General features: G+C 46.9%; 7 protein-coding genes across 7 annotated transcripts; 4 read left to right on the top strand and 3 right to left on the bottom strand.

Annotated features, from left to right (window-relative positions):
- Positions 1-4,151: 4,151 nt before the first annotated feature.
- N7495_001178 (Zn(II)2Cys6 transcription factor domain-containing protein) lies at positions 4,152-5,939 on the top strand (the record flags this gene model as incomplete). The annotated part of the gene is made up of 3 exons (XM_057203848.1): positions 4,152-4,254; positions 4,317-5,455; positions 5,523-5,939. The coding sequence occupies 3 exons, from the start codon at positions 4,152-4,154 to the stop codon at positions 5,937-5,939; spliced, it is 1,659 nt and encodes a 552-aa protein (XP_057067921.1).
- Positions 5,940-7,996: 2,057 nt separating this feature from the next.
- Positions 7,997-12,596, top strand: N7495_001177 (uncharacterized protein; the record flags this gene model as incomplete). Its single annotated transcript, XM_057203847.1, has 8 exons — positions 7,997-9,698; positions 9,752-9,882; positions 9,941-10,586; positions 10,661-10,878; positions 10,949-11,595; positions 11,655-11,934; positions 12,003-12,146; positions 12,225-12,596. 8 exons carry the CDS (start codon positions 7,997-7,999, stop codon positions 12,594-12,596), a joined length of 4,140 nt encoding a protein of 1,379 aa, XP_057067920.1.
- A 653-nt stretch (positions 12,597-13,249) lies between these two features.
- On the bottom strand, positions 13,250-14,578 carry N7495_001176 (class II DAHP synthetase family protein; the record flags this gene model as incomplete). Its single annotated transcript, XM_057203846.1, has 1 exon — positions 13,250-14,578. The coding sequence occupies one exon, from the start codon at positions 14,576-14,578 to the stop codon at positions 13,250-13,252; it is 1,329 nt and encodes a 442-aa protein (XP_057067919.1).
- A 2,102-nt stretch (positions 14,579-16,680) lies between these two features.
- On the top strand, positions 16,681-18,372 carry N7495_001175 (AMP-binding enzyme domain protein; the record flags this gene model as incomplete). The annotated part of the gene is made up of 2 exons (XM_057203845.1): positions 16,681-16,920; positions 16,984-18,372. The coding sequence occupies 2 exons, from the start codon at positions 16,681-16,683 to the stop codon at positions 18,370-18,372; spliced, it is 1,629 nt and encodes a 542-aa protein (XP_057067918.1).
- Positions 18,373-18,869: 497 nt separating this feature from the next.
- N7495_001174 (class I SAM-dependent methyltransferase) lies at positions 18,870-19,701 on the bottom strand (the record flags this gene model as incomplete). The annotated part of the gene is made up of 2 exons (XM_057203844.1): positions 18,870-19,432; positions 19,491-19,701. The coding sequence occupies 2 exons, from the start codon at positions 19,699-19,701 to the stop codon at positions 18,870-18,872; spliced, it is 774 nt and encodes a 257-aa protein (XP_057067917.1).
- Positions 19,702-20,112: 411 nt separating this feature from the next.
- N7495_001173 (uncharacterized protein) lies at positions 20,113-21,609 on the top strand (the record flags this gene model as incomplete). Its single annotated transcript, XM_057203843.1, has 1 exon — positions 20,113-21,609. One exon carries the CDS (start codon positions 20,113-20,115, stop codon positions 21,607-21,609), a length of 1,497 nt encoding a protein of 498 aa, XP_057067916.1.
- Positions 21,610-22,049: 440 nt separating this feature from the next.
- Positions 22,050-23,063, bottom strand: N7495_001172 (isopenicillin N synthase family dioxygenase; the record flags this gene model as incomplete). The annotated part of the gene is made up of 1 exon (XM_057203842.1): positions 22,050-23,063. The coding sequence occupies one exon, from the start codon at positions 23,061-23,063 to the stop codon at positions 22,050-22,052; it is 1,014 nt and encodes a 337-aa protein (XP_057067915.1).
- Between the last annotated feature and the right edge of the window lie 287 nt (positions 23,064-23,350).

Here is a 23,350-nt window from a genome sequence, read left to right as displayed (position 1 = left end):
TATATGGTTGCACTGAATTGAGTCTTGACCCATATTGATAGTCACGAAAGACTTTGATGGATCCTTTCATATCCTTGCCCTTAGGAAGACTAGGTTTGGTTGTATCGTGTGAAATCGTCGATGAAAACAAGGAAGTATCGATAACCGCCTAGAAAAGACGCCTAGAAAGGTAGGAAGTAAACTACTGAGATCAGTATTGATGAGTTCAAATGGCTTAGCTGCTCTTTCTTCAGGGTTCCTGTTATATATGGTGTGCTTGTTTCTACCCATTCACGAATCACATCGGGGCATTTGCTTTGGTAGTTAGATTTTGGTAATATTCGACACGTCTGTATTATTGAAATGTCTAAGTCGTTGATTCCAGATTGTGACCAGGTGGTAGTTATTGAATTTGGCATTAAACGTAGACGTAGATTGAGCTAGTAAGATTAGATTGGATTTGCCTTATAGTGATAAACAGTCTCTCGTCATGTCGGATCCTGCATTGCCCACTAGCAAAGATGACTTCTAAATAACCTTATAACGTCTAATGAACGCGCAGATATTAGGTTAGTGCCAAGTTGATGTATCTACTAGACTTCCTATAAATCAATAGAGGTTAGAAATATCCGAATATTAAGTGTGCCACTTCTAAGTGCTTTCGCGTATGATCCGTGACCAGTCCTGACTTAACAATGTTGGTGAAATCGGTTGAAGTGCGTGAGATCTGACTTTGTATGAGTCATCGGGTGACCGGCTCCAGAGTCTAAGAAATATTCATTCATGGATGATGCACTATAACTTGCTACATGAGCGAAGCCATCTTCAGCCTAGGTATAGTTCGCATCGGCTCGTGATGGTGTTTTGAGTTGAGCTTGTTGATGCAGTCACTCCATCATCTGCTGTATAAGTTATGCCATGAAATATTCGAGATAGCCGTTCTTGATTTTGCTTGTCTTCCTCTTCACATCGTTGAACTCCAAGCAGTTTGATTTAGTGTGTCCTCTTCTTTCACCGTGGCAACAGTGGATTGGCCGCAGGCTATAGTTTTGGTTATTTCGGCTGCTCGCGTCGTAGAGCTAATATCAGGAGCAGGTTCTGTGTCTTCGACGACCCACTGCTCCAAGGCCCGTGAGTTGAAACTTCAGCATCCAATCTCCAAGAGTGATAGTTTGTTAAAATGAATGGAGAGTGCCCTGATTCATTATCAATTTTGAGCAATAAGGGCTCATAACCTGTTGTAGCATGTGTATATGAGTTGTATTGTTGTGGAGTTCTGTGGGTTACGACCCACACTATCGATCAACAGTGCCGTACCTTAATCAACAAGTTAGAGCTTAGCTCTCAACTCTGCGCAACTTAGAATTATCATCAGACTCATAATACTTACCTTTATAGACATTGCGAAGGAGGGCATTTTTCGCAGTCTCATTTGTCATGAGTTTTATAAGAATAGCCCGTTCTTCTGATTAATCTTAGAAGAATCAATCCGGAATGGCGCTTCTTCATGAGATCAGATTGATTAGGATCATCAAAGAAGAAGGCTAAGGGGTAGTACCGGAGTATTTTTCATATAAAAAGCCCCTAATATACTTCATGATTGGTTCTGCATCCTTGCCAAGATCTTTCCCTAATAGGAGCGTTTTGAAGTGTGCATCAAGAAAAAGCACTTTATATAGGCATCTTGATGATCTATATGAGCATAATAGTTGCTAAAATTAAACATCCCAAATTTGATAGTAGCAATAAAACTAGCACTAAGCCCATAAAATTCTTCTTCATCAGAGGTAGTATGATCAAGCAGATTATATAACTCATGTCCAGGTAGATTGATAATCCTAGAATCCTTTGAAAGAAATCTTTATAAAAATCCACGGGTCCTCAAAAGAAAGATTTTTCATAGTTTCCAAGGTTGGGCGGTGTTTAGTGAAGTCCATTAGCTCGTTATTTTAGGCTTCAGATCATGCTTACTTTGGAAATCATTCATTTGAGCTGGGAGCTTGGTACATGAAATCTCAAATTTTAGGAATGAGCGGGTAGCAGGAGCCCTGGATTTACATAGCGATTTATGGAAATCGGCCATTTGGAAAGGCTTCTATAGATCTGGAGTAAGTAGAAGACATCGGGACAAGCTTGCCGCTCAACGCTTAGTTTAAATAAATCTTGGTATTTCCTGCCTGCCCGAGTGGGATCTGTTTCCTCAACGCTCTTTGGTATATTAGGTACTATATAAACCAGGGCACTCTCCGAGCTTGTTACAAAAAAGAAATATTTACAGTTTTCATTATGCCCCATGACTTTAATTTATGTTACAGTAAACCTTGGGGCGTGTTGCAGATATTGCAGATGCAGTGTTACAGTTCGAGTTAGAGCTTTCCATGGATAACCTTGCAAAAAAATCAAGCATTCCAAGCTTGGAGCGTTGAAATGCTTGGTACCATAAGGATTTATAATAGCTCACAGCACCCTTGTATATTGAGACTAAAAGTAATATCTACCTGGGTTCTTGAGGTCACAACATCTGAACTTTTCAAGCCCAGAGGCTGGAATATTTCTGTATACTTAGGTACATCCATAGATTATCATGAGAAGACCTGAAGTACTAGATAGGCCTCAGTGTGCATCAGCCCTGATTCGCCACATTACTCCGAAGCTTTTCAACTGCGCTCAGCGCTAGGTATAAACCGACATAATTTTAGATTCAATCTAGCTGCTTTGACTTCTGAAGACTAGAACTTCTAATTGTGGACAGCTAGCAGCTAACTAGTTATCATATGACGCCATATGTGAATTGTTTCTTGTAGATAGACCTGGATACGCCTCCAAGCCATGGCCAACTTGGCAAGCACACCAAGGTAAAACTGTGTCTGCTGTAATCACTAACTCTGGAAAGACTGGCACTCAGATATTGAACAATCATAGGTCATGGAGATTCTAATCTTGTGGAGACTCAACTTCTCCACTCGAATGCCGGCACTCCGACTTAGTGCTTACCTACCAACCTTAGAAGGATAATCACGACATCATGTGTACGTGGGAAAGTATGCATGTTGCATGCCTATCTAATCATCATATGGATCGACATTCATCATCATGATCATTCGATTCATTCTAAAGTTCCAGGGCTCTGTAATCTGCAGCCTGATGCATACGTTATCCCAGTCGAACCGATTATGTCGTCCGCATATCTGACAGACATTAGCTCCGATAACCCAGTACTTGTTTATCTTCCAGTCAGATATTGACCTGATTCATCATCAGGATTATTCGATCCATTCCAAAGTTCCAGGGCTCTGTAATCTGCAGCTTGATGCATACATCATCCCAGTCGAACCGATTATGTCGTCCGCATATCTGACAGACATTAACTCCGATACCCAGTACTTGGCTATCCTCCAGTTAGATATCGACCTGATCAGAAATATAATCTAATAAATACGAATCTTTACAGCGAGTCGTGCAAGATAGGGAGGGTTACACGGCTCCTAGAGTGGGGAAATGTAAGAGACTTTCAAGGTTACCAATATGGTACTTCCTTAGAAGGTCTTGAAACTGGCTGGTAAGAGCTATATTTATAAGAAAACAGACAAAAGTGATGAGGATGTAACCACCTGGGCAGAAATATTTTTTGAAAAGCAAAATTACCTGTGTACCTGAGACTAGTAGGTAGTGATTCATTCAGAAACAGTTCCCGAGGGCGGCAGAAAGAGAGCTTCTGGATTTTTAAAGCCATCGGGCTACCTATCTAGTAGGTAGTTGATTATACGAGCTTACTTCTTCGGGGCTGTATCTCGCCAAAAGTCCCGAATTCTGACTGTTCAGGCGTGCCTAGGCGGGTCCCAGGTTCAAAGGTACTACTACATGCTGACAGTGAAGATTTGAATTGTTTGAAAAATTCTGAAGAACACAATGAATTAATTGTAGTTTGACTCCTAATATACAATAATTACACTTAAATATGTTGATGCTATTGAAGTATGAGGGTAGATTCATGCTGCGTATAAACTCTAAAACTTCGCCAAGACCCAGGGTTTTTGGCAAATAGTGCGCCTCTGGTCACGTGATTGACCGATAAGAGCTAGCGGGTTTGCGGGGATCATCTGCTTTTCTCCAATCCATAGTTTCTTTGAGTAACCATTCACATTGATTTTTCAGCTAGCCTTTTCAACGTCATGGACTGGAATAACTACAATGAACACAGCGATAATCGCAACTCTCCTGACACGACGGATGCTGAATTTCGCTGCGGTCTCTGCAATAAGGCCTATAGTCGCCGTACGTCGTCTATCTGCATATGGTATATCTGTGGTTTTGCAAAGTATTGACGAATCCAACAGGGGATCTCCGGGACCGGCATCGACGTCGTTGTGCTAAAACCTTCGGTCAGGAACGCGCATCTAAGCGCAAGTCATGTGAAACTTGTGCCCAAAAGAAGTTACGCTGTTCATTGACCCGCCCAGCTTGTAGTCGATGTGTTCAGATGGGCACGGCCTGTCACTATCCTAATACATCTTCAGCATCTTTAATACAGGGAGACCAAGACACAGGCTCGGAGCTGATGACACCCTTAGAAGTAGCTCTGGAACCGACACCCACAGGTTTTACCCCCGGTATTCCCGTCTCAACCATGACCTTGGCTGGGGATGGCATCGCCTGGAGTCCGACAATCAATAATATCGGGTTTATGTTTCACCCGCTCGAAGATGGAGCGGGCTTTTCTGGTCAGGCTACCTGGTCTGACCCATCATCAGGCTTCCTAGGTGACCATCTCCACGGCCAAACGCCACCCTTCTTTCTTGCGCCGCAAGACAAATCCAAAGCACACCACCCGTTAGATAATTCGTCCTTATTACTTTCGGGAGACCCGTTAGACGTCTCTCTACCACCTTTATCCTCATCGGCGGGCAGTAGTAACGGAGAGCCGCCCGCGGGACGCGACGACGCAGAGATCTCTAACTCCGGTGTCTCCTGGGAGAATACAGGTATATTTGCTAGCTCCTTTATCCCAGACCTATCCCCTACAGCACTGCGAGACGCAGCCAGTCTATCGCAAGAGCTTTTTAGCATTCTGCGCGAGTACCCGCGAATGATGCTGCAGCCCAACTTCTGGTCCCCCTTCATTCACCACCGTCTATATCGGTGCTCAAAGGACGGCATGGCCGAGCCTCTCGGCATTGCCTTGGCCTGCGTATCGGCCTATTCGAGCTCTGTCGAGTCTAGCTTTGAGTTCGTTGACAACATGATCAACTCGCAACGGGAGCGGCTAGTCCGCGAGTTTCACCTTTACAGCGACCGCCCAGAAACCTGCCTCGCCGCCCTACATGCTGTTTGTGTATATCAAATCTTAGGACTATTTGGGGGGCCATCCGTAGACAGCCCCAGATCGGGTCATAACACACCCTCCAAAGATGGGAGTGAGCGACGTCGCGAAGACTCGGGTAAGGCCGCAGAACTTCACGGTTCCTTTTTACTGAAGGTATGTATTAGAGTTTCTCATCCCCGTTGCTTAAATCTTCACCACTCATCCGTTGATCGCTAAACAGATGACCCGGCGCCTCTGCAAGCTGCACCAAAAAGCTCTCGGACGAAATGAATCAGGCTGGCCCGAGTGGAAATTTGCTGAATCTCTCCGCCGCAACGTCTTCTTCGTCCACCTCATTAATATACTTGCCGCCGAAGCCCGGAAGCTGCACTATGACTACTTTGAGCCTTTGAATGAATTAATGATTCTACAGATGCCCCTTCCAGCACCGGAGTACATGTGGCGCGCCTGCAGTGAGGAGGAATGGCGAGTTGCCCGTGAATACGCCCATTCAAACTCACATAATTCGTCTACCCTCCAGGACTTAATAGATTTGGACCGTGCGGGCAGTTTGAATGTCGCTTCACTGCAGCCTCTAACAAGGATAATTTTGGCATGTCATAAGATTCGGCCTAAGCTCAGCGATGGAGAAGAATAAATGTACAAGAATGAAAGGTCGATATTAGAAGTAAATTATTTCTCTTTCATTTCCACTTATCGTATTTCGTTCTCTTACTATTGTGAGTCTTTCAATAAAAGTCTAGTAGTTAACTATGAATAGCTACCAATGGCCCAACATTTTCGTAATCTATGCGAGAGGGCCATTTTTCGCTCTTTTGCACGATATCACGCCCAATTTCCCGTTTGGTTTTAATATGCATCTTCGAAGGGTTAGTGGGAGATCAATAGATGTAATGTCCAAGAACTTTTAGAGTCTGCTACCAGTACCGCGACACTGATTTCCACGGAATGGAGACCTATTGGATACCAATTACAGGGTTGCTTTTATTGTGCTGCAAGGGAGAGAAAATCTTGGATATCCCTCTGCGCTTTTATACCCCTTGGCACCAGCGGTATCGACACACCATTCAAAGAGGTTATTGAATCCTTGATCAGGGTTTTCCTCGTAGCACTGCAATTGCACCGAATGAGAACTTCTAGCTCTGAAAATAACTCCTCTATAGGATTCAAGTCGGGAGAATGTGGAGGCAGGTACACAAGTTTGACACCGACTTCTGAACAAATCTGTTTCAATTGTTTAGAGTGACGGAAGGATGCCTTATCCATGGCCAACAAAGACTTTGATTCGGCTATTTTCCATAATGCTGGAGAACTTGCTCAATGAAACCTTTAAAGACGAATGAGTTATGAGCCTCGGAACACTTAAGACAAAAGACAAAACAATACCATCCTGAGCCGATGTAGGTAATACCTGATACCGTTGATGACGATGAAATTTGCATACTTGAAATGGTGCGGTATCTAGAAGGGACTAACCCGTTCGCCTACAGCCTATTTTCTTATCACGTCCAGATTCATCCATATAGACAAGGTGATATGAATGGAAATTTGAGATAAAGTGGAAATACTTATCACGCAGGTCTTGATTGCGCTCTCGGGCCTTGAATTGGGCAGTCTTTTTGACCAGCCTTTGAATGCAAGAGTGCGGCTAATGCTAAATTTTGACGCTTGAGCGTCGAACTTATCCCACAAAAAAATGGCCAGCTCGTCAACATACAAGTTCGGTGTCTTGAGCAGCTAATCGCAAAGAGCTTCTAAAATGACTACAGTAATGCTCTGTGATCGACCTCCTTTATTTGGAAGTGCTTTAACGCTGCCAAATGTCGTATATTGGAAGAGATTCTCAAGACTATACGCTTGTTGCAGCCAGTATGTGCCATATGCGATGATTACAGATAGTTCTCCGCTATGGATCATGTCACCAATAAGCTCGTGCTTTGCAGCAGCTATATTTGGCACCATCCTGGTGTGGTACTGTGGCCACTTGTGATTAACTAGTTGTTGAGACTAATGGGCAGTTATGGCGGGTGTTCGATATATTAAAGTTGGAAGCTAAATAATACACCCCACTTCAGCATTACTAGGGAACTTCGGATGAACTCCCGAGGTTCCTACTTGTACTAGTGTGGCTTAGTCACAATGGTCAGAGAAATAATAAGTTAGTATTGGTGACACCAGTTTCGAGACATAATGTACAAATGAAATTCCAAACTGCATGTATTATCTGAGATTTATACATTTGAATAGACAAATATCTGTAAAGCCGTGCCGCTACTAGGTACAGCCATGCCCGTACTAGTTATGAATGATATTGGACTTACTCATCCTCTATGCGCCATGTGAGTGGCTCGGGGGAACGTGGATATCACATGATTTCTATCTCGGAAGGAAATGGCCTTGATGGAGCAATATTGCTTTGTCAGGGGTAATTACTACTGTTGAGGAGGAAATTGAACAGGAGATCGGAAAGGCTGGGACTAGACATATTAACAGAGCTTGGAAGAGCTCCTGCGGATCAAAATGGTCGACTTATGTATTTACATATAGCTCCCTCCTCTCTGTATCCTAAATGCTTGCAGCCAACAAGTGGTATTTTTATTTTATTTCTGTGTCCAGAGTATGATTTGTGCTTGTAGAGGCCTTTAGGAACCAGTCAATTGAGTTCTGGTATTTCTTCACTTGACCTCAGCCACTATGTCGGAGACACAAGAGTCCATTTCTTCCTCGCTCCCAGATACGAAAGAAATCGCACCTAAGACCATCAGTGAAGACCATGGTGCCGTCCGTACCCTGATCGAAAAGCAAGGTTCCGGCAATGCGCATCTAACACATGTTCCCGTCAGCTGGCGCGGGCTGAGCGTCTCTGCCCCAGACACTGGCCCGGTGACTGTCAAGACGCTTCCTCGGGCCTGCCTGAACACATTTGGCATTGACCAATTCAACTTCGTCAAAAATATTTTATTCCCGAAGGGGTTTGGGGAGACCAAGAGCCGGAGTCTCCTAGAAGATTTCACGGGAATCGTGAATCCAGGTGAGATGTTGCTGGTTCTGGGTCGTCCAGGAAGTGGGTGTTCGACGTTCCTGCGCACTTTGGCCAATCGAACCTCCCTTGAGGTTTATGGGGACCTGAAGTATGCGGGTATCTCGGCGGACGAGTTCGGAAAAAGCCATCGTCGTGATACGATCTATTTGCCTGAGGAGGATCAACATATTGCTGCCTTGACTGTGCGTCAGACGTTAAGGTTCGCTCTCCGAATGAGCCTGCCATCAGGAGCACGCCATAGCGCAATGGTCGAGGAGCTAGTCCAGTCAATGGCGCAGATGTTCGGTATCGAGCATGCATTGGATACGCCTGTCGGTGGCTCGTTCTTTCCCGGTGTCTCTGGAGGTGAGAGAAAGCGTGTGTCTATTGCTGAGGTTCTCGCGGCCGGATCTTCGGTGCAGTGCTTCGACAATTCCACACGCGGCCTGGACTCGTCTACCGCACTGGACTTCGTCAAGGCGCTCCATATGCTCACAAAGGTGGGCGATCGAACCACCATGGCAACCTTGTACCAGGCCGGAGAGACCCTGTACAACTACTTCGATAAGGTACTAGTCATCTACGAAGGACGGCAAGCCTTCTTCGGCAAGATTGAAGAGGCCCGACTGTACTTCGAGGATCTGGGCTTCGTGCGTGCAAAGGGCCAAACAACCGCCGAGTTTCTCTCCTATGTCACCGATCCTGCCCATCGTGAAGTCATTCCGGATAGCGTGGCTGCGAACATGCACACGGCGGCCGACTTTGCGGACTTGTTCAAGAGTTCTCCACACTACACCAGTCTAGTCAGTGAAATTGACTATTCGCTATCCCTTGGTCACCCGCAGGCCGCCGAGTCAAAGGGAACCGCATCATTCAACCTGTCCTACCCGCTGCAAATCTGGGAGTGTCTGTTGCGCGAGGTCCAGCTCGCGCGTGGCCAAGCCATTATCTACTATGGCAAGTGGATCGCCACCATCATTTTGTGTCTGATTATCGGAAGCGAGTATTTTGATGTCTCAGCGGATTCCCAGGGTGCGTTCACCCGTGGGGGTCTGATATTCTTCTCCCTGATCGTCAATGGCTGGCTCCAGTTCCCAGAGCTCTTTGATGCGCACACAAATCGTCCAGTACTGGAGCGTCAAGCGGCATTACACATGTATCGACCATCAGCAGTGGCTCTGGCTCGAGCGATCATTGATGTGCCGCTGATCGTATTCCAACATTGTATCTTTGTGATCGTATTCTACTTTCTGGCAGGGCTACAGGTCGAAGCGGGAAAATTTTTCTTCTTCTTCTTCGTGCTAATCTTGTCGACTCTTTGCTTTAGCAATTTGTTGCGGATGTTTGCATACTATGTGCCTACTCTAGATGATTGTAAGTACCTTTTTTTTTCCTGCAGACTGATTCTGATATTAACATTGGCATAGGCTTCCGTTTCGGCGGCACTGGCTCGACTATCACGATCTTGTTCTCTGGTTTTCTGGTACCGACCAAGGATATGAGACCTTACTTTGGCTGGCTGCACTACCTTAGTCCAATTAATTATGCATACGAGAGTGTAAGAACCCTAGGAACATGTGTGTGATTTCACAAAAGCTAATGCAGGGCTGTTCCAGGTCTACGTTAATGAATTTGACGGCCTCAACCTCGACTGCAGCGGTAATATGGTTCCCGATTTTACCGGTGCTAACCCAGACTACCAGATCTGTATGATTACCGGAGCCAAAGAAGGTCAACAATCAATCCCCGGTCTACAGTATGCTGAAGCCAACGGGCTATTACTCGCGCATAAATGGCGTAACGTGGGTATCCTCTTTGCATTCATAGTTGCCTACGTCATTATAGGTATGATCGGCAGCGAGTTTATGCGCTTTACGCCCCAGGGCGGGTCACCCATCGTCTATACCAAGAAGAACCAAGCTCAGTCAGACTCACAGTCAAGAGTTGATGAAACTGTTGAGAAAGATGTTGAACGAGAACTGCCTGGGTCAGGTGTTGATAACGTGCAGCTTGGTCCTGCCAAACATAGTGGTCCCTCGCTGACCTGGAAGAGCCTGACTATTGACATTGGTGAGAAACGCATTATCAAGGGCGTGACAGCGTATATCCGGCCAGGTGACTTCGTATCAATCTGTGGTGCCAGTGGCGCTGGGAAGACGACAATGCTCAAGGCTTTGAGTCAGATCAATGTGACTGGCGAGGTTGGAGGAGAGCTGTTATTTGGAAATAAGGCACTTGGAAAATCATTCAAGAAAGTAACTGGTTAGTGCCAAATCTCTCTTTACCAGACGCATGGATGGCATGATAAAGATTGAACAATACTGATATCTTTCCAGGGTTTGCACAACAAGCTGATCTCCATGATCCAATGGCAACTGTTCGGGAAGCACTGGAATTTTCTGCTCTCTTGCGTCAACCTGATATCTATTCGCGTGCCGAAAGGCTCGCCTACGTGGAGACGGTCCTTGAACTTCTGGATTTGAAGCACATCGCCCACGCCCTTATTGGTGATGAAAACTCTGGACTGGGGGTTGAGATAAAAAAAAGAGTAACGGTGAGTGAGGGGTTTCATCCATTCTCCGTCCTAGATAAATAGAGCCATATACTGATTAACATTCCATTAGATTGGTGTGGAGCTCGCAGCTCGACCTCGCGTGCTTTTCGCTGACGAGCCAACCTCCGGTCTGGACTCCGAAGGTGCAGCCAACATCGTCAGGTACCTGCGCAAACTCTCCCATGCTGGCCAAGCAGTACTAGTGACGATCCATCAACCATCTGCTCTGGTCTTCTCAGAATTTGACAAGCTGCTCGCTCTCTCTCCAGAAGGAGAGCAACTGTACTTTGGTCCTACTGACAAGGTGCTGGATTACTTCACCCGCCATGGATCCGTGCCACCCCCCGACACGAATCCTGCAGAATTTATTCTTGAGGCTGGTGGCGCTGGCATTAATGCCCGCAAAGATACCAAGGGAAGACAGTGGGCCAAGCACTGGGGCGAGTCTCCTGAAGCGAAGATTGTGTCAGAGGACATAGATCGCATTAATAAGGACTACAATGAAGGAGACAACGGAGTAGATGAGGAGATCGGCCATGGCGAATTCAACTCCTCTCTCCTACTTCAGTCTTGGCTTCTCACTGTCCGAATGCTGAAAAACCAGTGGCGGAACCCGCCATACATTTACTCGAAGATTTGGGTGCACATCATCCATGCGATCTTGATTGGTACAACTGTCTACCAGCTAGGAACATCTCCCAGCGATCTTCAGAATAGGTAAGCCACACGCATCGACCTAGGAAACTATCTGTCAATACTAAATGTAATTAAACCAGAATGCTGAGCGTCTTCTCCATTGTTCTCTTGGTGAATACGATCGTCAATACTGTCCTTGCTCGGTTCTTCTTCGCTCGTCTTCTTTGGGAAACTCGTGAGGGTCCCTCATGCACATACAGTTGGCAGGCACTTTGCACAGCGAGTATTGCAGCCGAGATGCCCGGATCTCTGGTATGCTGTGTTTTATACTATGCCATCTGGTACTGGCTTTGCGGATTGCCCACTGGCGAGGCAGCTGGTTACGTCTTCCTGTCTTTTTTGACTTTCGAAGTGTTTGAGGTAAGCCGCATACGCATCCGTAGCGAGGACCAAAAGCAACTGTTTGGCTGACTGAAATGATTCCACAGGTTCTCTTCGGCTTATTTATGATTGGCATGAGCCCTGACCTTGGCACAGCCGGCAACGTTCTTGTTTTCTTAGTTTGCTGCGTCAACTGGTACAATGGAATAATCGTTCCCTATGAGCAAATTCAGGTCTTCTGGCGATACTGGGTAAGTCATCATTTCTATTACTTTCAGATAATTCAACTAGCGCAAGTGACGGAATAAGTCCTAAACTCAAAATAACAGGTGTATTGGCTTAATCCTTTCACTTACTTTTTCGGCGGTCTTGTCACTGCGGTCATTGAAAACCAACCCATCGTCTGCAAAGAAGACGACCTCTATATCCTTTCCCCGCCGGACAACGAAACATGCGGCTCCTACCTCTCCTCATGGGCTAGTTCTGCACAGGTACAAGTCCTGAACCCATCCGCAACCGAGAACTGCCAGCTGTGTGAGTACATCACGGGAGATCAGTACCTGAAGGGATTCCGACTAGGTAATGGAGAGGACGGTGGGATCTGGGGCGATTGGGGTATCTTCGTACTGTTTACGTTTTCAAGTCTCTTTCTAGTTTATTTTGCGACATGGGCGACCAAGGTGCATAAGTGGAAGAAATGATAAGTTATCCCAAAACACCCTTGAAGATTGCGTTGAATGGAGGGAGCTGGTGAATGGAGTATATTTCTGTTATGTTTGAAATTTGGTCTTTTCAAATACTTTTTTTCCAGTGTTTATTTTGTCTTTTTCTCTTCCATGATTCAGTAATGCTCTTAAAATCGGTCAGCTCCAGGCTGGGTCGTCTTTTTATTCAACTCCTTGAGGATCACCAGTATCAGATCGATTAATGAACCATTACCATTAATAGTCCAAATTCTGCCAAGCTCCGGTAACAATGGATGTATCTGTAGATCTTTCACGAAAATTCCAATTTAAAAAGTTTCTGATGCTACTGTCAGGAGAAACTTGAGTATGATTGTGGATGATAAATTAGGTGGTTGAAATCTAGTAATCTCAACGTTAAAATTTCCAAATTCCAATAAAAAACAATCCATGAGTAAGTTTGCTAAATAACACGTGCAGAATGAGATATACATATATCAATAGTCTCCACCCATCGGGCAGATTTCTAAGGTTGGATGCTGTTTCCATTGTTCAGGCAAGCAGCTTGAAACTACACAAATAGATACAGAAAATCCGAAAGACTATTGTAATTTAAAACTCGGGAATGAGACCTCGAGAACCCTTGGATATGATATAGCAAGAATCCTGCTCTAATCTTTCGTCTGGTCATGGCAGTTGCGCACAAAATCTACAAAAGATCTGACCACCTTCAAAGCCTGGAGGTTCGACAGCCGTGGGTCACACAATGAACGATAGTTGAACGCCAGTCTCTGCTCCGATCTCAGTTTTGTGTCGTCCAGGCACTCGGTAACAAACTCCCCCGTTTGTTCCAGGTGCAATCCGCCCATAAAAGAATTGTTGTTCCGGTGTGTCTGATAAGTCCTGGTGAGCTCCTGCAGAATACTATCGACATGGCGTGTTTTCACACCGTCCTTTGTTGTTTGTGTGTTGCCATGGCACGGGTCACACATCCAGACAGGACAATGGTAGGTTTCCTTCACAGCTTGAATGAGGCTCGGCAGCACCTTTTCAACACAATCTGCTCCCAATCGCGTAATGATCGTGATACGGCCGATATTGTCCTTGTTTTCGGGATTCGGACATAGAGTATCCAACAGCTCAACTAAAGTTGGGCCGTCCATGGTCGGTCCGACCTTAACGCCGATCGGATTCCGAAGACCACGCATATACTCAACATGAGCTCCGTTCAACTGACGAGATCGTTCCCCAATCCAGACAAAGCTTGCGGACGTGTTATAGCGACTGTGCGTGACAGCGCTCTCGAAGGGCAAGTGTAGCGCCTCGTGAGATGTGAAGATGGTTCCCTCTGGACTTTCGAATGGGTCGACAGTCTTCTCGAACAGTGTGTCATCTATACCGGGGGTAGAGGGACCGGTTGCAGGCGGCGTTACAGGTAACTGCCTTTCCTTCATCAAGTCAAGAGTTGCCCGTGCATGAAAATAACCAAGTAAAAGTCGATGTGGATCGGGGCACCGCTCACCAATTCCCGCGCCGTTGACATTGTGGCCGCGGAAGGCATGTATCTTCGTCCCGTCGGGGAGGATCTCCCACGGGTTGGATCGTGGTTTGGCGTATTGGCCAGCTATACGTCCCACCGTGATTACGGGTAGATTTAAGCCTTGGGCCACCATCTGCGACTGCTCTTGGAGTAGCTTGACTTTCTGGTTGATAATATGCGGTCGAACATCGTGGAAGCTCTCGGCACAATCGCCACCCTGTACGATGAAAGCTCGCCCTTTTGCTGCTGCAGCAAAGTGTGAACGAGCAATTTCTATTTTGGCGGGACTAACAAGCGGAGGTAGCGATGCAATCGTGTTGCAGACTTCGTGCACAGCAGTTGAGTCCCCATATTCAACATTTTGTGCAATCGTGTTCATCTTGGTCCATGACTGGGGGGTCCAGGGACGCTGAAGAGGACTAGCTGAGTGGGAGTCTGTTGCAGTCGATTCGGCTGCCATGGCTCTCACTATGGTCAACAAGTTGGCAATAGCTGGATAGTATTGTAGAGTCTTATGAAAATCAAGGCTTCTGGGCGGTGACCGTGAAGTGGTTTCACCCAATGTGTCTCTATTTGAAGGCTTTTCTCAGTCAGATACCGGGTTACAGACGGATATCAACCTCTTGCTCCACTTTCTCTTAAGTGAGTATAGGCATATTGTCCCACACCCTTCAGGACTAATGGCTCCAATTATCACACGAATCGTCTATCTGCTCAGTCTGCATGGCGTTATCATCGAATTTGAATGGCTGACAATACTTGTTAGAGTACCCGGTGTCTGATCAAAGTTTCGGAGAGAAGGGTTGCCACTGTTTGTTAGTCCAGTGCTGATCTAGATCCGAATGTGCTGTTTCTTGCCACTATACTCGCGTAACATCTCCGAGGATTCTTCAGAGATAAGCACTAGGAATCTATAGTGGTGGAGATAAATTTGGATCAATGATACCTTGCAAACGCGAGGTATTCTTTTCTCCTCGACGATAAGCCTTGCTGCAAGTCACCCTCTCACATCCGCATTCAGAATGAATGCCAACTACTCAGCATATTATGTTTAACCAGTTACTTCCGAATCAATCGGGAAATTGATGCATTTCTGCCTTCAAAGTCCGACATTGATATGATTAGTGTCCTTTCCCCGGTGTGGTGTTTTAGATAGATTCAAAGTAATGCTGTCTTGATAAAGAATATGCTTGTTTTGGGTGTTTGCATTCCTTCGTGCATTAACAAGCCACAAGGCTGCATACGGAGTGCATCAAGTACTGCAAAATGCCCTTTGACAGACCACATGGTGGACATGATAGGCTCCATACCTATGCTTCTGCAGTAAGTAGATCCTGCATAGTACGTGGCAACCACAGTACCAATAATCGACCTTAGAGATCGTTGCCCAGGTACTTCGATAAGATATGCTTACAGCTAGTCAGTCTGAAGTAATCACCGGCAATAAATAGCCCTAGGAAGTCGACTACCGTGGTAGCTTCATGCGACAAGCCTTGACTGCATTTAAGACGCTGTCTAAGTGTTGCATTTCAGATATCACATAGATAGATCCATAGATGAATGCATCAAAAGATCACGTAAGCGCTACTGTAAGCCCCAGAGTTATCTTTTCTGTCATCAAAGTTAGTTCATATCCTTATACGACGTAAGCGCTGCCTCATCTTCGGACGAAGATGGCTTTGATTTCGGAAGCTAATGGGAAGACGTAAGGATGAAGTTAGTTCAGAGATTCCTGGACTCATTTCATCACAATCATTTCGTTGTGGCAGTCATTAGAAGGAGTTTAGTTTAAGCCATCATCTATTTTGAGCTTCGAGGAAAGGAAAGTACCTGGGTAGCCTGATGACATTTGGACTCTGAGGTCCCACCTAGACAAGAGTATTCAGCAGTTTGCAGATGACATGATATTCGCCCATAGATGGATCCACCAGATAGAGTAGCGAGATGAGCAAAAAGGCTAGAGGCTTTACTCTAGGCTTTCTTTGCCGATCAGTACTCCGCGAGACTAGATTAGACGAGGCATTCAATTCAATAGGTGCTATCGGGAAACCTTCGCCAATACTAAGTAACAAAAAGTACCGACCGGACTTGGCTGGCCCTGCGTGGCACTAAATTAGTCTGTATGAGACAGACCTACTAACGGTATTTACCAGCTTTTTAAAATGCCGCATGAGTTTGTCTTTCCAAGATTGTCTGTTATTGGGTCCTCGCACGTTTCAGGCCTTATCTGGAATGGAATGGATGCCGAGAATATCCAAATCTATATCAGCTTATCGATATCTTAGTGGACGCCCTGAGTAGGTACAGTCAGTGACAGGAATTTGAGAGAATATTCTCTCTTTACCAATCAAGCGTTGTTCCCTCCTCATTATCATCTGTTGACTCAGGCTCATGCAATGCCCATGTGTGAGAGTTGGGCTATTTAACCTTGGAATCTATTCTCCTGTCTTACCCCGGAAAGCGATACACATCATTCAACATTGTACCATCTGGGTATTGTCTAAGTAGATTCAAACAGGCTCATCCCTTCTTGAGTCTATTACCAATTGCAATTTCTTCAATATGATTTTCGACTCGAGACTTCCTCTCCCTCCTGTGCCGAGCACGGATGCCTTCTCTTATATCTTTGGTCAGAGCAGGAGGGAATACCCTAAGAATAGGGTGCTTTACCGTGTTGATGGTACAGACCAGACACTCACATATGCCCAATTGAAGAAGAAGAGCCTTCAGTTTGCAGATGCGATACACAAAAGATACAACCTAGAGCCGAACGACGTAGTTGCTATTCTGGCAAAGGACAAGGTGGGCCTCTCCGAGTAGCCCTCACACTAGGTCTAGCAATTTTGCACTAACTATACTGGCTAGATTCAATATCCTATTGCCTACTGGGGTGCCGTCGCTGCTGGAGCGATGGTAGCTCCCATTCCTGTTCAGAATGAAATGAGCGAGACAGACGTTGCTGCTCGGCTCGTGCAAGCAAAGGCCAAACTCTTCATCACTGACTCTGACCTTCTTGCTCTGTCAGAAGTGGCGTCCGAGCTTGCCGGCTGTATCTCAATCCTGACGTTGGACAACAATACCGAGGGTTGGCCGATTCTGGACGACCTAGTTCAGACGGGAAGCGCGGACACACGGGTTTTCGAGCTAAAGACCGCACAAGAAGCCGACGAACACAATTGTTTCATCAATCGGACTAGCGGATCAACGGGAAATATGAAGTCGGTTCTCACCAGTCACGCACACTATATCGCGACAATGGAGGGCACCATTGGCACAATTCCGAACGACACAAACCCCAACACTGACGTGTGGGTGTCTCCGCTCTCACTGGGGTTCTTTATCAATTCCAAGCTGCACATCGGGCTGAACATTATGCTCGGTATCCCCGTTGTCCTGATGAGGAAAACGCTTGACGAGACCACTGTCGATGTCATCGCTCGTCACCGCATTACCTTTTTGTTCATTACTCCCCCGATTGCTGCGCGACTTGCTCGTGCTAACCTGAGTGAATGCGATGTCAGCAGTGTCAAATGGTTATTGACAGCGGGTGCTCCAATGCACGAGAACCTCCGTCAAACAGTCTCGGACCAATTTGGAGGCGTCCATATGACTCTTGAATGGGCAACCTCTGAGACAATGCTCCTTGCCATTCAAGTGGACGAGTCCTCCAAGCGCCCAGGTTCCAGCGGCACCTTGGTGAATGGTATCCAGGCTAAGGTTATCGATACAAACACTGGGAAGGAGCTCCAGTTCCACGAGGAAGGTGAGATCTTGGTACGAAATAGGATTGCCAATTTCAAAGGATACAAAGACAATGACTTGGCGAACCTCGATTTCGACGGAGAAAGATGGTTCCACACCGGCGACTACGGATATCTTGATGAAGGCTGCAACGTTTATATTGTTGACCGTATTAAGGAACTTATGAAGGTCGGAGAGGGATACGGGAGCCATGTGTCTGCTGTGGAGATTGAGTCGGTGCTATTTGAGCATCCGGTAGTATCAAGCGTCGTCGTTGTCGGGGTCCGTAACCAAGAACTGCAGGTTGATGAGCCGACGGCGTTTGTGGTTTTGAAGGAGTCTTTCCTCAGCGAATCAGCACAGACAATAAAGGACATTGAGCAGTATGCTGAGTCAAAGCTGACCGGACTGAGGCGATTGACTGGAGGAGTGTATTCCGTGCCGAAGTATCCCACGACGGGATTCAAGATCAACCGGAGGGAGTTAAAGCGTATGGCTGCTAGCCGGAAGTAATAGTGGAGGGCGCTGATAGATAAACCTACCTGATACTTCTTCTTTTTACTTTTCTACTTCCCAAATTCATTGCTGTGTGCCTCTAGATATTTGCCAAGAATGGCTTACTTTATGTATGCCATGGCCCGTGGCATTTGATAGCCTGTTCATAGCATACATCGTCATACATCGTCATACATCGTGTTACCGAGGCTTTAAAATTGTTTCTCGTGGTCTGGTTTATAATATGGTATGTGTAGATATCTCCTAATATGTGAAATTATGATAATTGTAAAGTTTCTAGGATTTTATACTACCTAAATATAGAAGAGTCTATGGGAAGTTCACAGCGGCTTCCGTCCAGAGATCATTCTCAACTCTGGAGCATACCCAATCTCCTTGATCTCCTCCACTAGGCGATCCAGGAAAGTATGATACTCAGTGGGCGTTTTGGCAACACCAGGGATGCCATCCTCTGTACAAGATAGAAATCAGCAAATGCAAAGAAGGAAAACAAATCAGGAATAATACGAACCACCCATCCGACCAGCCAGATGCCGGAAGCTCTCCACCCAGAGCTCAGCCGACGAGTTGCGGTCTTTTTCATTATTCGCATTTGCTCCGTATCCAAACTGATAAGGGACAGTCGTCACATCTTCGTACCCAAGCTCCTGCAACATATCGGCCAGCTTTTCACCGACATAGATGTCCATTCCTGCAGTCGAGGTGGACCAGATCTGGGTTAAAGCCAGTTTGTGCTGCTCGGGGTGGGTCTCCCATAGCTCTGGGAAGATCCATTTGCACTCAACCAACTGGATGCGACCGCCGGGCTTCAAAACATTTCCAAGGTTTTCTAGAACACGAGGCCACTCGGTTTCCTTCAGACCCCAGACCAAGAAACGCTGGTTGATGACGTCGAAATGGTCTTTCCAGCCCCAGCTCTCAGGAAACTGCTGGAGAAGGTCATGCTGGCGAAGATCGAGATGGGGATTTGCCAGGAACAAGTTGGAGCCAATGTCAATTCCGTGCAGACCAAGCTGTTTGTAAGGGTAGTCACTGGCCAAGTCAAGAAGCCAAGTCCCTAAAGAATGTCAGATACTTAGCTAGATATGGTATTTATGGGCTCTGTTATTGCTCACCGTCTGCACAGCCGCTGTCAAGTACCTCGAGGGGCTTGTTGGACTCTGGCAGGGCAAATCCCAGCAGGTTGCCATCACAGCAGATTTTGGTATGTTCATGCTGCCTCTTCAAGCGGTCAATTTCGGAGATATGGTGGGGTAGAAGGTACTGGCCCTCCGTTCCACCAAACACCTCCTCCCTGGTCGACGTGGATGTTTCTACTGCAGCCATTGTTCTCCCCGCTATAGATTTACTGATGAGAGGCAGGTAGATAAATCGCAGATAAAGAAATGTTCGCGGTGCCTTTTTGTACAAATTCCTCCGCGGTCGGAGGCATGAACACTCTTTAGTTCTTCCTCCGCGGACTGAAGATATCGGAGCTTTCAATTCAACAACTATCGATAACCGGCCAAGTCTTACATCATGACTGCATTGCCTCTACTTCTGTGACCGGAACGGCTTGACTGAGGAAACAATGTGTTGCCATAGATGGTAGCCGGAGATGGGTGGTCGCTATTGACCAAGCATCTGCGAACTGACCACGATCCCCCGAACCAGATCAGGAGACGTAATTATTAATCAAAGGAAACTAGGTGATGGTCATCGTGTTGGTAAAAACAGAAAGACCCTTTCCCCAAACTCATGAGAAAACTTGAGTTTGTGAAGCTCCTGCTTATCGGTTTCCTCATCCTCGGAAATCTCAACGCAACCATGATCAGACCCGTCGCTGAAAGCGCTATCTATCGCCTCCCTGGCCTGGGGGGTATACTGGCTGGGCAAGCCATAAACCCAAAGCCGGAAAGCAGCGCTCGCGATAAGCCCCAGCCACACGCATGGACTCTGCGCTCTGGTGTGTTTACCCCGCGCCAATTAGTTGAGGGGTTTGCTCCCCTTCTGGACACTGTTGTCTACCGTCTGGGCGAGGATCCTACAAACACAAGACCCGCCCGGGCACTACTCCTCGACAATGTTGCGTCCAACTTGGCTACCCACACTCGCGAATCCACCCTGCCCTTCCAGAATGATGTGCCTGATCTCTCGCGCAGGGAGGTGAAGGAGCAGGCCGAACGAATTGGAAAGACCCTCGTCAAGTGGGCGCGTGAGATCTCTCATGGCCCCTTCGAACAAAACCTCAATATTCGTAGCCCATGCGAGAATCATCTACTTATACCAGTGAATGTCGAGCTCATGTTCGGCCGTCGCAGTCAGCCGCACCTGATGCAACTGTTCAACGAATATATGCACCAGATGGTGCTGCTTCGCGACGCTCTCCTTCCATTCCGGAACTTCGAGGAGGTCTTGATTCCCATTGACGGCAAGGCTGCGCGGGGCATTCGTCATCTGGAACCTAGTCGCGCGCAGTTCCTGACAGGCCTCGTTACCAAGAGCGTGACTCAGGCGTCGGTGCTGGCATACACTAAAGCGCTTCTGGCGCCAGATCTACCCCGGACCGACACTGGAGGTTATGGCTTCCAGTATGAGCATGGCTCCATCCTGCCGGCTATCCTGAGCGGCGGAGACCATTACCACTTGCTGGAGTACGTCCCTGCCAAGCTTGACCCATCTCAGAAGAACATCCTATTCGACTACGAATTCTCAGATTACTACACTGCCCCTCGTCCTGAGATCCCTGCTGGATCTCAGACGCAGACTGAAGATCTACTCAAGTTTCCCGCCGAGTCCGTATCTCCTGTGGTCCAGAATGCCAGCCTGGGTCTGGTGCCCTCGACCAAGTCCACTCCCGTACGTCAGGTGGAGCTTCGCCTCGAGTTTAACAACGGAAAGTGCATTGGCATCGACGTTGGCCAGATCGCTCGTGGCCACCGCTACTCTTACCAGGCTCTCCCAGGCAGCCAGGCAGACCTCTCAGCCCAGAACGCCACAGTCCACTCAGCCCTAGACGTTCTTTTGCACCCCGACAGTGGTCTTATCACTGCAAAGCAGGGTGGTGTTCATATTATCCCGACCGTGGAGCCAATTGTCGCTCTCGCAACTCTAGGAAAGTTATATCCAGAGAACGTTGTGCTCTTACCGGAGGATGGTGATCTTGGCCAGACTGAGAAGGCTGGTAAGGGATTTGAACCTAAATTTATTATCTGGGGTGGTGTGAAACATGGTGGCCTGAAGGGACGCTTCTGATTCAAACATATTCATTCCATCCGGGTATTGGGATTCTTTTGATTATCGCCTTTCATAGTTTCTTCTATCATGAGGTGCGTTCCTGGTACAATAAATGGACTTTTTTGCTTTCTCCTTATAATCCTGATCATTTGTAATACTATGCGCGTGTCAAATAAACACAGTTAAGCGGCTTAGGTGATATGCTACCTTCTAAGAAATCGATTAAACTACCCTGAAGTTGAATTTCAATGTACAATATGCACTCATGTTTCGATATTAGTTCGATAGCAAGCCTTATGTTCCTAAGCTCAAAGCTAAAAATGATTTTTTTTTGGTATGAACATCAGAAAATATCACATCAATTAATTCATCTAGATAGCAAACTGGCCTTGGGAAGCCTCATGAAATACAACGAAAACAATTTGCGAACAGGTCGACATGAAATATACCCCCGTGAATCAAGCCGCCACCGCTTTGCGGTGCATATCATCAGACCATTTCTCTGGTAGCTTTCCCTCGTCCAGAAGCCTCGCCATGCGCTCCTTAACATGCTTGCCAGCGACAACAGCTTCATACTGTTGAGGGTAGTCGGCGGCAATACACTCTTCCAAGGGTTTAATTACAGCATCACGGTTTGGATGACCAAACCAGGCGATGGCGTATCGAGCGGGCACTACGTTCGTCACTGATCCATCCGCCAGCTGACGAGTCTCGACAGTGGGTGCAACAACTCTGTGTTCGGTGGATTTCAGGCGGTTGTTGAACCAACGGGATAGAAGATCCGCCACATTCACAATCGCATGGCCTGGAATTGGAGGCGCATCACTCCATTCCCCTTGCTTATTGCGCACCTGTAGCCCACCGACTGAATCATTGAAGAGCAGCGTCAGAGTACCAAAGTCCGTGTGAGGCGCTGATCGCACCCGTCGATCAAAACTCTCAACACTAGTCTCTGGGTAATAAAGGAGGGCCGTGTAGGAATCCTTATCCTGGACTGAAGGGACGAGTGTCTCCCGGGGCAATCCAACCTTCTCCGTCAGCGCACACAGAATCTCCAGATGCATCTTGAAACACTCCTCAAAGAAGCGCGAGCAGTCCTGGCGGAACTCAGGCCAGTCTTCTGGCCAATGGTTGGGACGTGTGGGGTCTGCATCATTGCCCAGTCCAAAGGCTTCCTTCTGGTCAGCAGACTCGGGATGGCTAGCTGTGCGGACAGGTTCGAACCATCCGCGGAATGCTGATTTCTCGCCACCTTCGATGGCTAGTTTCTGTTCCTCTGGCAGGTCAAAGAGTTTGTGGACGTGGGAGAAGATGGTTTTCATGAAATCGTCAGTGAAAACGTAACTCTTGAGATATATGAAGCCGACCTCTGTGAAGGACTGAAAGAGTTTGTCTTTCTCGCCGGCAGCAATTGTGGCATCGGCCGAAACAAGCCGAGAGTAGTCAATGACGGGGAACATGAGGTCCGCCATGGTATGTACAGTGCGTAGGTCAATTTATTCTTTGATATAGAGACCCCTGTGTCATAGACGGTAGACCAGCCCTGTACGATTGATTTTCTTATATGCCTGCTGCTGCGATTAATTCTTACCCGGCCAGGAAGATTGCCGTGTTCCAAGATTGAGAGGACAGCAAGCCTGTTCCGAAACGACATCTGACACACCTTGCAATCACAAACCTATGCAGCTTCATCCATTCAATTCCGGTATTAGTTGGCTGACGTCCTCCGACAGCAGATCGTTCCGGAGTTGGCTGTCCT

Source organism: Penicillium taxi, assembly GCF_028828555.1.
Source record: "Penicillium taxi strain IBT 34144 chromosome Unknown utg000001l_segment0_segment0, whole genome shotgun sequence".
Lineage (NCBI taxonomy): Eukaryota > Fungi > Ascomycota > Eurotiomycetes > Eurotiales > Aspergillaceae > Penicillium > Penicillium taxi.
Note: the sequence above shows the minus strand (reverse complement) of the source record. Positions and strands in the feature narration are given on the sequence as shown.